The sequence below is a fragment of the Phaethon lepturus genome, unplaced genomic scaffold (assembly GCF_000687285.1).
Source record: "Phaethon lepturus isolate BGI_N335 unplaced genomic scaffold, ASM68728v1 scaffold20102, whole genome shotgun sequence".
In the NCBI taxonomy this organism is placed as follows: Eukaryota; Metazoa; Chordata; class Aves; order Phaethontiformes; family Phaethontidae; genus Phaethon; species Phaethon lepturus.
In genome coordinates, this window is record NW_010524292.1 from 1,104 (window position 1) to 17,509 (window position 16,406).

The following is a 16,406-nucleotide window of genomic DNA, read 5'->3' on the forward strand; positions in this document are numbered from 1 at the left end:
CTCATCTCCAAGACAAAGGAGGTTTTTCTTCTGCATTTTCTTGCTACGTTTCCTATCTTAAAGGGGAAGGAAAGTAGGCAGTTCTATTATAGCATCCAATTTTGGCTTACTTTGCTCATAAAGAGTTTGGACAGATTTGCTTTATGTAACAAAAACCTCAGGGTGAGTAACTGGTGTGCATATTTTCATATGACTACAGTAGAACATGCCTGCATTAAAATATTTCATTATACATTCACCTGAGACAGTAGTGCCAATCATTTTCAATATTCCTCACTTGAAACGCAATTATTTGCCTCGTAATTTAGGTTTGTACTTTGTTTCTCAGAATATTATCAAAGTGGGTAGTGCTCTACTGGACCCCAGCAACAAGGAGCACTGGGAACAAATTCAGCGAACGGAGGGTGGCACCGCTCACCTGTTGAGGCACTATGAGGAATATTTCAACAACGTGGCCCAGAACATGAAGAAAACCTACATGAGACCTTTTGTCATTGTTGCCCCTAACATGAGTGAGTATCTGTGTTGAAAACTGACATTTTATATTAGAGCTTTAAAACTGTGCTGGATAAAGGTGCTAGCTATTGCTTTTAATAGTACCCACTGAGAAACAAAATGTTTGGATTTTCTAAGCTAATCACTGCATTCATTTCAAGTCAATTGAGCCTTGATCTGTATCTCTCAGTGGTCATGGGGGCCTCCTGGGAGATGTCTGATTTGTTTTCCCTCTGGGCCATGCCAGTGCTCCATGTGGCATTTTGTTGCAGCCACAGTAGTGTACAGATGGTAGGAAGGACAAAATTTGTAAGTAAAGTTAATGCTTTTTGAGACCACCTAGTATAGCTGAACATTTGAAATTATTTGAAAGAATCATGCCATCACCGCTTGAAAAACTACTGCAGTATAAAAAAAAAACCCTACTGTTGATCATATACCTCTGATTTTCACATGCCTTCCTAGCCTGGAACCTCTCCAGAAAATCATCTTCTGTAGAAATTCCTTTGCTGAAAGATATTTTCTCAGTATCATCTATCCAAGCCTTCAAACATTCTCCCGGCCTCGCAAAACACATCATCAGAGCAAAGTGGGCTCCAAAATGTCCAGAATAGGTCTAAACTGAGAAGGAAACATCACCCATACCCAGACACTTTCCCCACCTGTCGCAGTAAATGCTGCCTCTGACAAACAAATAGCAGTTCCTGTGCTTGCAAGACTGTCATGTACTTCACAGATGTCACCGCGGTACACGTGCAAGTGAAGCAGGGCAACCACAGCCTGGTCGGCCTCTTTCCCCATTTTCTCCCCTGCCCTCTCTATTTCATTTTCTCCCCAGGTACCAACACGCTGAGGTGATGGGGCATTGGTGATAGTCCTGCTCTGAGTGGGAGGTGGGACTGGGCTGGACAACCATCAGCCTGAACTTGTATTTAGCTTTTCAAGCTGCTGCTTTTATTTCAGACCTGAAGAAGGGCTTATGTGCCCAAAAGCTTGTCTTATTTTCCCAACTACACCCACTGGTATAAGCAGTGAATTTACCTTTGCCTACAGACCTTGTCCTGAGAGTGCTTCATGTCCACAGTCACAGGGACATAAAAAGCAAAGGCTGAGACAGTCAAGCTACAAAGTTATAAAGTCCTGCATCAACTCCAGAGGGGAAGGATTATTGTTGAACTAAGCTAAACTGAAATACTTTGATTTCTGTTTAATAAACCAAAATTGAAGTATTTCCTTTTGATTCAGGACTATCAGAATCAAAATATCTTTATCTTCACACTCAGAAAAGAGTGCACTCAGCATTTTAACCAAACTGAACTGAGATGAAAACAAAAACCAGAATTTCTTGCAGGTTGTAAATTGTGATTTTTTTTCAATCAGCTCTTCCTGAGTAAAAAGGCGTGAATTTGGGAGGGATGAGGCAACTCTGGCCTGAAAGGGGCCTGTTTTCTTTTGAACAGTTTTTCCAGGTGAACATGGTGTTAATGGAGTTTCCTAATGGCTCCTCTGGGAGTTATTTAGAGACTAGGAAGGGAATAGGAATTTGCAGATCTTAACTTTGATATTTCTTCATCTAGAAACTTGCAGTGGATCACAGCTTTCAGTGTAGGGTTACCCACAGGACTTCCAGCTTCTCACTTTTATTAGAACATCTAAGTTGGCACTCAATGACTTCTCTTAAATGGGAAAGTTCAAGCCAACTCAGCTGCTTTTAAATATTTTGGCAGTTAGACAGCAAGCAGAGCTGATGAGGTGAGCCAGAGAGGAACTGCTAGGAACAGAGAGGAAGGAGAACTGGAGGACTAAGGAGTAGTCCCAGGTAAAATCCAGGTTATTTTCTTTGCTTAGCTGCCTTTGCAAATTAACAGATCTAGAGGTACATTTCTGAAGCAGTAGATTTATTTTTCTTTACAAGAAGCAAGTCTGGAATTGGAACATGCCACTTCCGTATTCCCAATGTTTGCAGTAGTGTTTTCCTAGTATGAGATACTGTCTTGTGAATTCCTTTGCACTGCAAAATAAATTTATAGTATGATAAATGTAACATAACGCTGACATGTAAGCTTTTAGTTGTCATTTAAGGTATTAATTGAGAGAAATTAAACTTGCCTTTATATTTTGGGGTTTAAATTTCATCTCAACATTATGCAGATATTATAACCTTTCAGTCTTGTTTCATTTTGTTGCAATATCATATTTGAAAGCATTGAAGTTAATTTTATGGGCAACTTTTTTTCCCCCAGTTATTGCTGTTGACATCTTTGACAAGTCTAATTTCACGGGAGCTAGAATACCGCGATTTCATGAGATTAAAGAAGATTATCCAAAAGATCTGGAGTCATCTGTTGTCTTCCCTGATACCTTGTTCAGACCTTCAGACAGGAAAGGTAAAACCCTTCTGCTGCCGTTCGGACTAGCTCCCAAGGAGCATGATTGATCCTCGCAAAGCAGAGTGGTACTAGGGTGAGAGCGGGGCGACCGTCTACACAAGCGAACATTATTTAGGGATGAAGCAGCTGTGCATACTTCTGAGGCATTTTGCCTGCCGGCAGTGATGGGAGCATGGGGGGCTGTGTAACTGGCTGTACCTGTCTGTCAGGTCTCGCTCGCAGCCCCTGGAACAGCCCTGTCAAAGCGGGAGAAATGCTCTGCCTCCGTTCCCACCGGGATGGGATGGGACAGCTGCCCGGAGCCTGCAGCCCCACAGCTACCTTCCCCCAGTCCCTGCAGGGATGGAGGGAGGCGGTGTGAGAGATGGACAGTCCAAATCTGGGAGCAGAGACGTGTTTTCAGAACTAGACGGCAAAGCTGTGCAGGGAAATGGGTGATGAGGGAGAATACATGGGGAAGTACTTGCTTCCCGGTGTCTCTGAGGTACGCCAGGATTGCGGAGAGGAACCACAAGTTACCTTGGGCAAGGAAGAGAGAGAAGGGAACTCAAAGTGCAGTGATTATACATACATCGTGGCTGAATATTCTCTGAATGGGGACAGAGTAACACTTGTGAAAATAACACGTAATAATTAATAAGCTAGTACAACTTTATGACTGTTTTCCTCAGAAACAGGACACCTGCTTGTATGACTTGTATCTTTTCTTTAAGAAAAAAGGGAATGCAAATTTTAAGAGATACTGCCAAAACTGAAAGCTCATTATATGACAGCATTAGCAGGGAGAAATCCCGTGTGACCAGTTGGTGTATTTATAACACTAGTTTTGCCATATATATAAAGGTACACACAATTTAATAGCATGCATATTGTTTTAATGTTCTCTTTTTAAATAATGCAGAGTATTTATATATACTTATGGATCTTCTAGCTTAGAAATGGCTTATTTTCTAGCTAGACTAAATAGTTATTCATGGTTCAATGGTTATTTGATTATCGGCTATATATCTATGAAATGTGCTAAAATTTTATTAAAAATATCAAATATAACATTAGGAGCATGGTCAGTGTGGTAAGCCTAGAGTTATAACAACAGTAATATCTCCATCTTTGCAAAGCAAAATTACTCGTTTAAATGGTAGCTCCAAAGCTGTGTGGAAAGAGTTTAATATTTGTGTTAATTCCATAGCAGTGCCTACAATGAAGCCTTCAAATCAAAAATTACCCTCTAAGGTGAACAGTGATGCACTAAGCCCTGAGAATGCTTTTGCAAAGAGAAAGAAACGACACCCAGATGATTCAACACATCATACTGTTGCCATGGTCATAATATACCGATCCCTGGGACACCTCCTGCCTGAAAACTATGATCCTGACCGAAGAAGCTTGAGGTGAACTTCAGACCTGTTTGTGAATTGTGCAGACCCCTTCTTCCACTTGCTTGGAGTGTGTGGGGGAGGCAGAGTTGCTTTTATAGTGACCAAATGTCATCTGTACTGCAGTTGTCACCACAGTACTGTCTCTTGTCCTCCTTTGGTACACTGTGGGAGAATAACCACGTCAGTAGTGCCAGCAGCTTTTTGAAACACAGCTGTGTGGAAGGCTGATGGTGCGTCTACTTTGCTTTCTGAGTGGAAGCAACTGGAATTCTTCTATTTGCAGAACCTACCAAATCAGTGCTCTTCCTTTTAATATTTAGGTCACTGCGCAATTTTTCTCCTTCTGCAGGTTGCCAAATCGTCCTATTATTAACACACCCGTAGTGAGCACAGCCATTCACAGTGATGGGGAGCTTCCTCCCAACCTGGTGGAAAAGCCCATCATAGTGGAGTACGCCATGCTGGAAACAGAGGAGAGAACGAAGCCTGTCTGTGTCTTCTGGAATCACTCCATCACGTATGTACCCTGCTTGCTTTAGGGCTGTGCCTTGCAGCTGTCTCAGTAGCAGAGTTCTGCCTAGAAAGATAATTCTGGAGGAAAACCCTTTTTGCTCATTTTATTCAACTGGCAACTGATTCCTGGTGGAATAGAGCCATGTAGTCACTTCCCACCAACCTGAGAAAAATTAAAATAATCATCATAACTCCTCAAACAAAGGATTAGCTATGTGGTTTCTAACAAACACAGTGCCATCATGTCTTTCTGCAGGGTTCATTTTCACACATTGATAGTAAATCTCAGTTTCCTTGTATTTGCTCATGCTTTTGGCTTGCAGATGTATATCTGGATAGGCATAGTCCGACTCCAGCACCTGAATTCATGGCTCGTCTGAGGTCCCTAAGTCAGGACTCTCATTGCCCCATGCCCTCTTTTTAGGAGGGCATCTCCAGGAGATGATTCAGTTCTTACATGGGCTGCATCTTCTCCTGTTACGCTCCAGTGACTATGGACAGAGTACATGGCAAGAAGGCACCCATCCTTGATGCCTCAGACAGGAACAGTGCAAAAAAATTACAAACCCAAATCTTCATCTCGGTAAAAAGGAAGACTGAGGTTTTACAGATTAAATTGTATGAGTACACATTATAAATTTCTGAATTAAAAGTCAACCCAAAGATAGTTGCACTGGTAAGAAGCAATTTACATCTCCTTCCATCAACTATTGTGGATTGCTTTCATTTGTTTTAGTGAAAAATTGGAGGGAGAGAAAATACCTTCTCTGAGACCTTAAATGTCTTCCAGTTGTTAGGAAGCAATCCTAATACCATAAGCAGAGAGTACTTGACTCTCTAAGAGGGAAGGGTGAGTAAAAAGATGAAATATTCTGGAAATAGCTCAGTTAGGTCTTTTCTATTCAGGAAAAGATACTTTTCTTGAAAATGTGAAGAATGTTAAGAACGATATGTTCTTATAAGTGTTTTGTCCGGTTTATGGCATTGTGGAAAGAGCATAGTCCTGTTGGAGATATTTCAAGAGTGTGGATGAAATAAAAGAAAATATGTTGAGAGGTAACAACATGTTCTGCGTGTTATGATTTCACAATATTGCAACAATTACATATATAATGCAATTTTCAACCATAAAACCAGGTGTATAATGAGAGGGTGATACTGTCTGCCCAAGGTAAGAGGAGTAGCTGTTACTCATTTCCTAATGATCCAAAAACTCTAGGAAACCTATGGAAAAATCCATTAAAAGGCAATATCCTGTGCTGGAAATAAAAGAGAAAATTAACTTAGGAAATGTTTACCTCCTAGTCAAAAGCTTCAGGAGATTATATCATTGAAAGGTTTGAAGACACAACAGAAATCTGTTATGTTAGCAATAATAAACTACTGTGCCTGCCTGCCTGTAAAGTAGTGTAATTGTTGCTATGTACAGATGATTCTGCCGACTATGAGGGAATGGGAAGTCCTTTTTCATAAATTTTTAAACATTGAATAACTCATTAGCTCTAAAGTGATTCATCTATTAGCTATTTGCTGGCAACTTCAGTGGCATTGTTGTCTGTGTTACGTCTTCCTACAGCCACAGTTAAAAAGCAGCTCTTAAACTGCATGTAACAAAAAAGTTTTTTAAAAAGTGAGTACTTTTTGAGAGAAAGTTGTATTAGAACTGTTTAACAGATATTTTATCAATGAATGAAAAAAATCTCCTGTAATATCTAATAAAAATTCTTTCAGTAACAACAAGAGTATTTTTATTGCTCATTGACTTCAGAATAGAATAATTAATATTGATGCAAGATAATTTCTGAAGTCACTGGAGTTAACCAAGGCTGAACAAGGAACAATTTTTAAGGGAGCAGTTTCTCCCCAATGTTAATAAAAGAGACCTCCTGGTGGAAAGTATTATTTACTGGTTTTAACCTTTTCCTGTCTACTTCTTAGAGAAAAACTATGATAAAATCACAACACTGCTGAAACATATTTCACGTAAGAGTTTTACAAGCAGTGTCTAAATCTGGAGAAGTAGAGATGACTCAAAAACTTGTGTATCTCTGTGATTTTTGTATTTTTTTACTTTTGTAACAGCCAGTCTGCTCTGTGCAATCACTTCCCCATATTGCTTGTGTGGTTGCTGACCCAAAAGCAAAGAATTTTTTTTTTTTTTTAACTCAAACAGCTTGTTATAAAACCACAAAATTTGACCAGCAAAGCCAGGTGTCATATCAGAAACTACTTCAACTGAAGGCTTTTTAAGTTGATGATACTCTTTTAGGCAGGTGACAACTATAAATATTTCTGTCTTGGTACTTACAGTCCTCTTTGGTTACGGAGCAAGAGCTGCAATAGCAGCAGGAGGCAAGGGGAGATCAGAGGACAGCTCTCAGAAATGCCTTTTTTTCCCCACAGGATTGGTGGGACAGGTGCCTGGTCCTCCAGAGGATGTGAGCTGCTTTCCAGAAACCAGAGCCATATCGCTTGTCAGTGCAACCACATAACCAGCTTTGCTGTCCTGATGGACATTTCAAAACGGGAGGTGGGTGATGCCAGACTCATGATTTTCAAGGGCTTTAGTTTTCAAGAGCTTTGATTCAGAGCTTGAGCTTGAGCTTTGAATGTGACTCAGAGTTGTCAGCGGATCAATCCCATGTTGTAATGTGTCAGGAGCACGTTGCCCCATGCCTGACAGCACCCGCTATTGGGTCTGCTGAAAGGAGCTTCTTACCTGGTCTGTCACGGTGTAGCCGGCAATGCAGAATTGCGCCAGCCTGTGCTGCAGGGAGCTATGCAGAGAAGGGAGTGAGACAGGGATTACAGACACGCGGTAGTTGTGGCATCACCTGACATTAGGTCCATCTAGAATTACAATAGCAGGGACAATGACATAAACACCATAGGTTTTTCAGCCATTCGGGATAGCCTCAACAGGGGCAGTCCAGCATCAAATTCACTGGGGTTCTTGCTTAACTGCTGTCTTTGAGTACTGCCCATGCACACTCAACATGTTGAGTGACTTAAGAGGTGGTATGCTGTTGGTCCTAAAGGAAATCTGTACATTGGCTTGGTAGTAATGAAAACATGGACATTCCGAGTAGTAGATTTGATTGGAGGAAAAGGAATGAAAAACTCCCAGAGGTCCTGTCAATCTGTCTTTCTACAGAATGGGGAGGTGCTTCCTCTGAAGATTGTCACTTACACAACCGTATCGATCTCGCTGGTGGCTTTACTGATCACCTTCATACTGCTGGTCCTGATCCGCACACTACGTTCCAACTTGCACAGTATCCACAAAAACCTGGTGGCTGCCCTTTTCTTCTCTGAGCTCGTCTTTCTTATTGGAATCAACCAGACTGAAAACCCGGTAAGAGTTACTCTGTGCTTATTGCTAGAGTTGGTGTCAAGCTTTAAATCGGGGGTTTGTACTGTGACTTTTACCTGCTCCCGTCTGTTTCACTTTAACTTCTTTTTTACTTCTGCTTGGCCTCAACAGTCATTTGAAAAACATCAGACTTTGAATATATTCTTTTGTTTTACATGATTAATAGCAATGCAAGGCAATAAGATTATATCTTACTTTCAGAGAACAAATGACAGCAGCCCTGTTGAAGGCTTATCCCAGGAACTGAACCCTGAATACTGATTTCTTCTTTTCTTTCCATCAGTACATTTTCTGTCTTGTTTTGTGTGTTCAGTAGGAGGCTCTCCAGCTTCTCCTGCAGCAGGTACTTTGCAAGCCCAAACAGCTCCTGGTCTTGACTGGTAGGTTGTCAACTATGTGTTGCTGTGCAGGTGCTAATATGCATGTTGCACACCCACCATGGCCATTCTGGGGAAGCCACTTGCCAGGCATGGGACAGCTTGCTACATCCAAGAATCAGTAGGAAAGCTGTCACTTTTCTTTGTGCCTTCCAGCCACAGTGATTGTTGGCTTCAGCCCATCATATCTGTTGCCAAAGCTTAGTGCAGGCACCTCCAGCATTGTGCATGTCAGGAAGCACAAGCTATGAATGGAGATACATGCCACATATGAAGTGTGTATGTTTTGTACCCGGGACCTCATTGCTCTTTTAACTATGTAGCATTATATGTAGTATTGCTGCTAATTCTTAGTAGCTTCTGTCCCAGAAGTCATGGTTACCATGCAGTCAGGTAGGAGACAAGCAGGCAAGGCTTCCAGCACTGCCAAGCTTCACAGTCACCTTTACCAGCCAGTAGACAGATGGGTGATGATATGCAATAAAAAGCATATCCTTAACAGATATAAAGAATATTCAAAATGTTAGTGTAGGGATTATCAGAATACTCTGAAGAAAATTTATATTCTAGAAATCCTTTACTGTACATGTTTCAATCTAAATTTTGAGAGGGGAAGTACAATCTTGAGATGAAAAAAAAAAAATTAACCACACTGATTCCACATTGTCCAAGCAGCAGAAATGTGAGAAAATGCTTACATTCAATGGGTATCACCACCACTATGGTAATGACACCATTGTGCCTGACTATGTAGCCTCACTTACTATATAACTTAAGCCTAAAGTGTCACACTCGATTCTGATACCCATTTGAGCTATAACATGCATTTTAGAAAGTATCTGACCTTAACTTAAAGATTTGGTGTGATGGCAGAGTCCCTTACCTCTGTTAGTGTAAGGTGTCATTGTGTCTTATCCCAGCTAAACATGCTGTCAGATTTTGTCTAATTTCAACTCCCAGTAACTGGGTGCTGTCAAGACCTTTTCCTAGTACATTTGAGAGACCTCAATGTCTTCAAATTGTCGTCTCAGGAAACTTCTGTTCAATAGTATTTCTTTTTGAAAACTAAATAATATTAAGCTGCTTAAATTCTTCAGTTTCTAAGATTCAGCTTATTCTGTTGCGGGTTTTGGGGGCTTTCTTCAACCACTTTACCTTTTGGAAAATTGTGAATGCTAAACTGGATGAACCTTTCCAGCTGGTAGTGTCACTTCCAGTCCCATATTCTGATATTCCCCTGCACCAGGAACTCCAGTTATCTGCTGCTACGGTGAGGTCTTCTGCAGTGACCTGCCCTCTGGTGTATGGTCTCACATCATGTGTGACCCATGTTGTTCTTATTTAATAATATATGAGTTTGCATATTAAAATAACTTTGCCCAGATGAACTCACCTTGCCAATTGATCCACAGCACTCCATGTAACTTGACCTTTCCCATGCCTTCCTGAGCACATCACTCATTTTTCACTGCATTTCACTAGCAGGGAGTTTATACTCTTTCAGTTCTCCGACATGAATACTGAGGAGCAGGGGGCCAAGCCCACATGCCTGCAGGATGTTACCAAAAATTATTCTGTAAATGATGGCTCCTCATTTCCAGATTCCTTTCATAGTATCACAAAGCACCAAGCAAAGGTTTATAAGAGTAGTAAAACAGTTCATTACAGCAATACCACAAATACTAATGGTTGTAATTGGTGACATTGTTCTCTTTTGCTCCTTCTCATTTTCATGCTTTGGGGCTCATGGTGTGATCATGTCCTGTACTGTTACCAGCACTCCATGAAACACCCCAAACCTTCAACCCACTTAAAAAGAGCTTAAAGTTACAGAATATATTTCATAGGGCAGCCTCCCCGGTCAATTTGAGAAGTTAGGAGGGCTGTAAGCCATGTCTGCTTGAGACAATTCTTCATCTGTCTGTATGGAATGAGAGTTGTCTAACGAGTCATGCACTGATGAACATAAAGAGGGAAAGAATGCCGGAGCACAAATAATGCTGTGCTGCTTGGCACCCAGCCTGGCTTTTATGGCTTTCTGTAAATTAACAGTCACATTTCTGGGTGAGGTTTTAATCTTTCCCTGGACTATTGATAGAAAGTGATTTATTTTCTTTCTTTTTTCTTACCTGAAAAAGGTAATGTTCAGGGCAGCAGTCTACTCATATGCATGTGCCAGTAGGAACAAAAAAAGCCTTGCTTACATAGAGGGAAGAAAGGTCTTTTATTTGGTGAGCTACATTTTCAGTAACACTTGGTGTTATAATAAGGCTGATTCAGTAAGTGAATCCAGAAAGTTGGCGGTCTTTGTATGATTCCTTCTCTCGGAAAAGTTAAACAGGGAAACTTACGTTTCTGAGCACTGTACCATGAAAATGCACTAAAAAGTCATGCCAAAATCTGAAAGCAGTGTCAGTGCTGCATGGGAACAAAAGGATCCAAAACACAATGTAGAACATTTTGAAACAAAAATTGAATGGTTATACAAAGTGCTCTTAATTCAAGCTTATCAACAGATCCTTGGCAAAATCCTTTGCTTCTGAAAGGAGAAGGTTAAGTGTGAGATTTCAGTTCAGGTGTCGGATGCTTGTGGTCCTTCCTGTTTTCACCCATCAAACCCTTAAGTTGGAAGGGAAAACTGCTTAGCATATATTGCAGAAATGCAAGTCTGTGAAGGTCAGAGGTTTCAAGGTGGCCATTTGGTCACAAAAATGACTTCAGCTACCAGTTTGCCCACTGTAGCTCTTTCTCCCAGTCACACGAAGGACTCAGTCTCTTTGGTTTCAGCAGGTCCTTCATTTTTGCTACTTTCAGCCTGGCAGAGCTGAGTGGTCCATCTTATATTGCTGACATAGGACAAAAACCAAATCCAGACCTGTGACTGGAAGCTCCAGCTCTCCTTGTTCCTAGCTGAAGACATGAACTAGCCAGCACTAGCCTGCTTTCTGCTTGTCCTCATGACTTCCGTGCCTGACTGCAAGTACCACAGCCTCAAGTGAAGGGTAGAGCTTAGCATTTCTGGATCCAGAATATCCTACAGCCTGGTGGTTAGGGAAGTTTTCTGCAGTGGATGAGAAAGGGTTAACCCCCCTGTTCAAGCCAGGTAGGGCCTAGAAGCCACTCTCACACTTTGTAGTTAAATACTCTGATTTTGACATTAGATAAAAGGTTGATTCCACTTTTTGGATTTATCTGTGGAGTAGGTGGTGACCTACTTCTGGCTGCATCATTTTAGTCCAGTGGCAACAGCCAGGCATCCTCCATGACTTGTTGAAGTATAGATGTGTGAGATCTGCAGAGTTTGTCAGTGAAGGGCAGAGCTGCAAGGAAAAGAGATGGCCACTGCCTTACCCTATCCATGATTTTGCTTCTCAATTTTTTTTAAAAAGAGTTCCAGAAAAGGAGCTGTAAATGGAACAGACCTTTTCAGACCTTTGACACAGTCACACAGGGGCAAAATGGTCTGCTGATCTTGTGCTAGATTATAAGATCATGTCAAATTTTGCCTGCTTGTGAGACAGGCTATCATTTCACTGATAAGAAAAATCCTCAAGGAAAGGCTGAATTTCTTTGGGTAAGGTTTATAGATAATCTGTTGCTCATGTTCAGCACATTCAGTTTTCCTGGGCTGAAGCTTCATGCATTTCTGTCCCCAGAAGTGAAGTTTTTCAGAGCAAGGACTTTCTCGGGGACTGGTCCTAAACTGAAGACCTAAGATCTGTCTCACACCTCTCCTCTACCTCTGCCAAACATAAGGAGAGTTTCTTTGTACTTTTTTATCTGCTAATATCAGGCACAAAACAGGGTCTACTTTAAGACAAAACAAAACTGTACCAAAATAGCACACTTCCTTGGAGAGAGATCTCCATCTCTCTCTGGAAAGAATGAAGTAACAGGAAAACCCATAGGATGGCCCTTGACGTGGAAATGGGAGACACCGAGGCAGTGCAGGGCTGAAGGTGGCCGTTCTCAGGAGCAATTTGTTGGCTTTGCAGTGAGACCGATTTAGGTGATGCAGTTAAACACGCTGTGGCTGGATTCAGTGTAGTGGCATTGTGCGGGCAAGGCTCATACACAAGTCAGGGCAGAGGGTCTGCAGCCTCTGTAGGAGCATCTCCACCTCTTTCTCTGCACCAGGAGAAAGAGTCAGGAGCTCTGCCAGCCCTGCCCCTCCTGCGCGCAGAAGGAATTTGGTCAGAATAGCCAAAATCCTCACCTGTGTAGCAAATATGCAGAGAAATAAACCACAGAACGTGGAGGGCAAGGGCAGTGACCAAAAGCATGTTAGGTTGATAGGGTAGAGCTGAACCAGACTCAGAACAGGCCACATAATTAAAAAAAAAAAAAAGCTTTCACAATATGAACAGCTTTTCTGAAACTCTGAAAAACTTAATCAATGGCAGTATATTTCTTCTGCCAAACCCTTTTTATTACACTTGCCTTTAGCTGCATGGAGGAGCTGGTGACTCACCGGGTTGTGATTCAGAAGAGCAACTGTAATTTCCCTGCCCTTTCCTTTCTGCAGTTTGTGTGTACCGTGATTGCCATCCTCCTGCATTATTTCTACATGAGCACCTTTGCATGGATGTTTGTGGAGCAGCTCCACATCTACCGGATGCTGACTGAAGTGAGGAACATCAACTTTGGGCACATGCGGTTCTACTACGTCGTTGGCTGGGTCATTCCTGCCATCATAACAGGTACCCTCAACCACCCCAAAACAGCTTTGTTTCCCTTCCCTGCCATCTTCACTGTCCAGATTCAGGAAAGTTACCTCATCCAAGACAGCTATGGGTGCACTCAACTACTGCTGTCACTTCAGTGTTTTCCTGAACGAGGGCAACACCAAATCCTGTCTAGCAGAAGTCAGCCTGAACATGGCAGATCTGTGTACCGAATGTCTGTTGCCTCAGCTGAAGTGATACTGAGCGTTTTACAATAACATAAGCATAATTGCACCTAGATCATAACAGGACTTGATAACATTGCTCAGGAATAAGAGTGTTATTGTTTTAACAACTTTGCCTGTAGCCTTCAGGAATTTTCCTTTCCTGTGCTGGTGCCTCAGGCTATGGACACAAGGTCTCTTGGGGAGGTAGCTGCAGTGGCTTCAGCAGCGACGCTGCCCAAGGGGTGTTACTGCCCTTCACTGGACATTCCCATTGCCTACCCTTGACCAGCAGTAAATGCTCCCTGAAGGGGATTTCATCAGTTCTGTTTTACTTGGCATAAAAATGAGCTGGGAATACTCAAGCAGCCTTTACTTCATTTCAGATACAAAGGCAATAACTTACAGTTGAGGGAAAGTAATGAAAACTGGAGGCAGTAATCTTTTAAACTGTTCCAGGGTGATCCACAAGAGCACATCCATCTCCGCCCTCACCATGCCTACATTTGCCATCAGACATTTCCAGTGCTACCCTAAGCACATGGTGCTGCGTTAATTCAGGCAGACAGCTCCTCGGGAAATGCACTTTGCAGAACAGTTGGAGTGGGGTTTTTTGGTTCAGCTATTTCAGCATGTATATGTTGCCATATGGGAAATCAGATCATAGGCAGACAGTTAACTTTTATCCGATTACTTTTATTTTTACACATAGCATCATACTGCCAGCAACAGCAGAGGTTTAGGTGTCTCTCAGATCGAACAAATAGCTATCACTCAGACACATTTGGAAAAATACTGTGGAACAAGTTAGAATTTTAAAAATATATGGATTTTTTTCCTGTGTGACTTAAGAAAGTGTAATACAGAAACATAACATAGGTTTCTACAGGTTCGCTTTCATTCTGGAGAGCTGGTACATTTTTTCCATATCATCTTGTGCATAAATAATTTCTGCTTCTATGAATTTATCCAGAACACAGTGGAAGGTACAGCCCAGAAGCTCTGCCACTTTAGTCCTATCTTTGACATTTTAGATAGAAAGCATCCTTGAACTTCTAAAGCATTTCAGACCTGTATAACTTTTATCACTACATGGACTACTGCAATATATTTAGGAATGTTTAAGTGCCATCACATAGTTGACAGCATCATTTCTGGTAGAAAAGAAGTATTATCATTAAAGAGCAGTAAGCAGTTTGCATTTCAGAAGACATAAAACTCTTTAGAGGAATTTTGTCAGAAGAATTTTCTGTTCCATGTTTAGTTTCTCTCCTCAATGTTAAATTAATTCAGACCTTCTCAAGAGCAGTATTATGCAATCTAAATATTACAAGTACACCATTTTTACATTTTTCTACTTGGATATTGTTCTCTGTGATATGGAAGTATTTTGCACTTTTAAAACCATGAGTTACAGTTCCAGGTTGTAATTTAAACTGAGTCTACTGCATTTTCAGTTCTTTAAATGAAAAGTCAGATCCCTATTACTGAGCAAGTCAGAGGATTTTGTGAAACAAAGCATAAAGAAAACTAAGCCTTTAGTTTGCCCTTCCAGGTTTAGAAATCACCTGAAGAGAAAATTATTTCATCATAAATAGCACAATGTGGGATTTCTTGCCCCTGGAAAACTTTGTTACCATACATATTTTAACTGAGCTTCTTTCATAAATATTTATTTAAACAATAAAAAGGTTCCAACTTCATAACATGATCTTAAATGCAATTTCTTCAAAATTGCTTTATGAGAGAAGGATTGGGTATGTTTCTTAATGGTGGAAAAGTCTAGATATGGAGAAGGATTTTAGTCTTGGACATCCAAAGGACTTTTTTGTTTTATTTGGAAGGTATCTTGCCCGTTTCATCTTTATCATACCTATCCTGAAAAAACCCTACAGTAGCAGTGGCTTTACTCTGTTTTGTTTATTTAATTTTTCCATTTTCTATGCTCAAACTCACATTCATTTCAAGCTGAGACATAGTGGTCCTAAGGCATCTGTGATAGGACCAAGCAAAAGGGAAGCTTAACCTTTGGAGTGGGGGGAACTTAGCAAAATGTTTACATAGGGAACACTCCAGCAGGGAAGAACCACATTTAATCACAGCACAGAAAAGCAAATTGCCATGAATAAAAGTAGGATGGAAGCTGGGACAAGGCTTACAGCCATCAAAAGATCGCGGATCTGGAATATTCCTCCACGGAGGGCGATAGTGGAACATTTTACATTTTACTTTAAGGTGCTCATTTTAAAATATAGTTTGATCCATCTCGGAGAGGGATTTTATGACTTCCTTGCCTCAGGAACACAGAACAGAACACAGCAAGATCCCTCCAGTTCTGCGTGTCTTCGTGGCAACACACTAACTGTTTGGCATATGTGTGCTGTAACTGCTTTGCCGTGAAGACTGCAGTGCCCATGTTAAAATGGGTTCTTACATAGCCCTAACACCAATATCCCCCAGAAAATGGCACTTTCCAAATCTGCTATTTTCTGTGAATATTAAGTGAGGTGATGAGTCAGGAGAGAGGTGAGGTTGACCCGCAGCCACCTGAGTCACACACGGCTGCTGAGCCCGCAGAGGCTCAGAAGGTTCAAAACATGCCCCTCTGGCAGCGCCTCCCCACAGTGTGCTCTTGACATGCTCCCGGGATGGGTGCTGGTCCCCACAGGACACTCAGCTCAGCCATAGGACCAGCCCTGGCTTCTGCCAACATCAGTGCGCTGTCATGCAGCCCACACACTTAGTCTGCTCAGGACGACCAGGCTGCAACATTTAATCAATGTGCCAGAATGATTCTCTATATTACATTGCATTGGCTTAATTCTTCCTTTGGGTAAAGTGTTATTTCACATATTGTTGACTCCAGTAAAATTTGAACCGCATACCTGAAGATTGCAATTCACCCCATTTGTTTAATGGAGAACTGTAGGGTAGGATTTTGAGTGAAAAAATGTTTCTGTCTGCCAATTACTTTTAGAGCCAGATGTTTGG

At 41.5% G+C, this 16,406-nt stretch overlaps 1 protein-coding gene across 1 annotated transcript in view; it reads left to right on the forward strand.

The window, feature by feature from the left end:
- Positions 1 to 328: 328 nt before the first annotated feature.
- The window catches only part of LOC104616189 (cadherin EGF LAG seven-pass G-type receptor 1-like), a gene marked incomplete at its 5' end in the record, with an annotated part of 28,175 nt that continues 12,097 nt past the window's right edge, over positions 329 to 16,406 (forward strand). The window contains 7 exons of the mRNA XM_010282410.1: positions 329 to 512; positions 2,739 to 2,882; positions 4,078 to 4,276; positions 4,614 to 4,781; positions 7,181 to 7,307; positions 7,932 to 8,132; positions 13,053 to 13,227. Coding sequence (XP_010280712.1) covers positions 329 to 512; positions 2,739 to 2,882; positions 4,078 to 4,276; positions 4,614 to 4,781; positions 7,181 to 7,307; positions 7,932 to 8,132; positions 13,053 to 13,227 — 1,198 coding nt within the window. The remainder of the gene's footprint in view (positions 513 to 2,738; positions 2,883 to 4,077; positions 4,277 to 4,613; positions 4,782 to 7,180; positions 7,308 to 7,931; positions 8,133 to 13,052; positions 13,228 to 16,406) is intronic.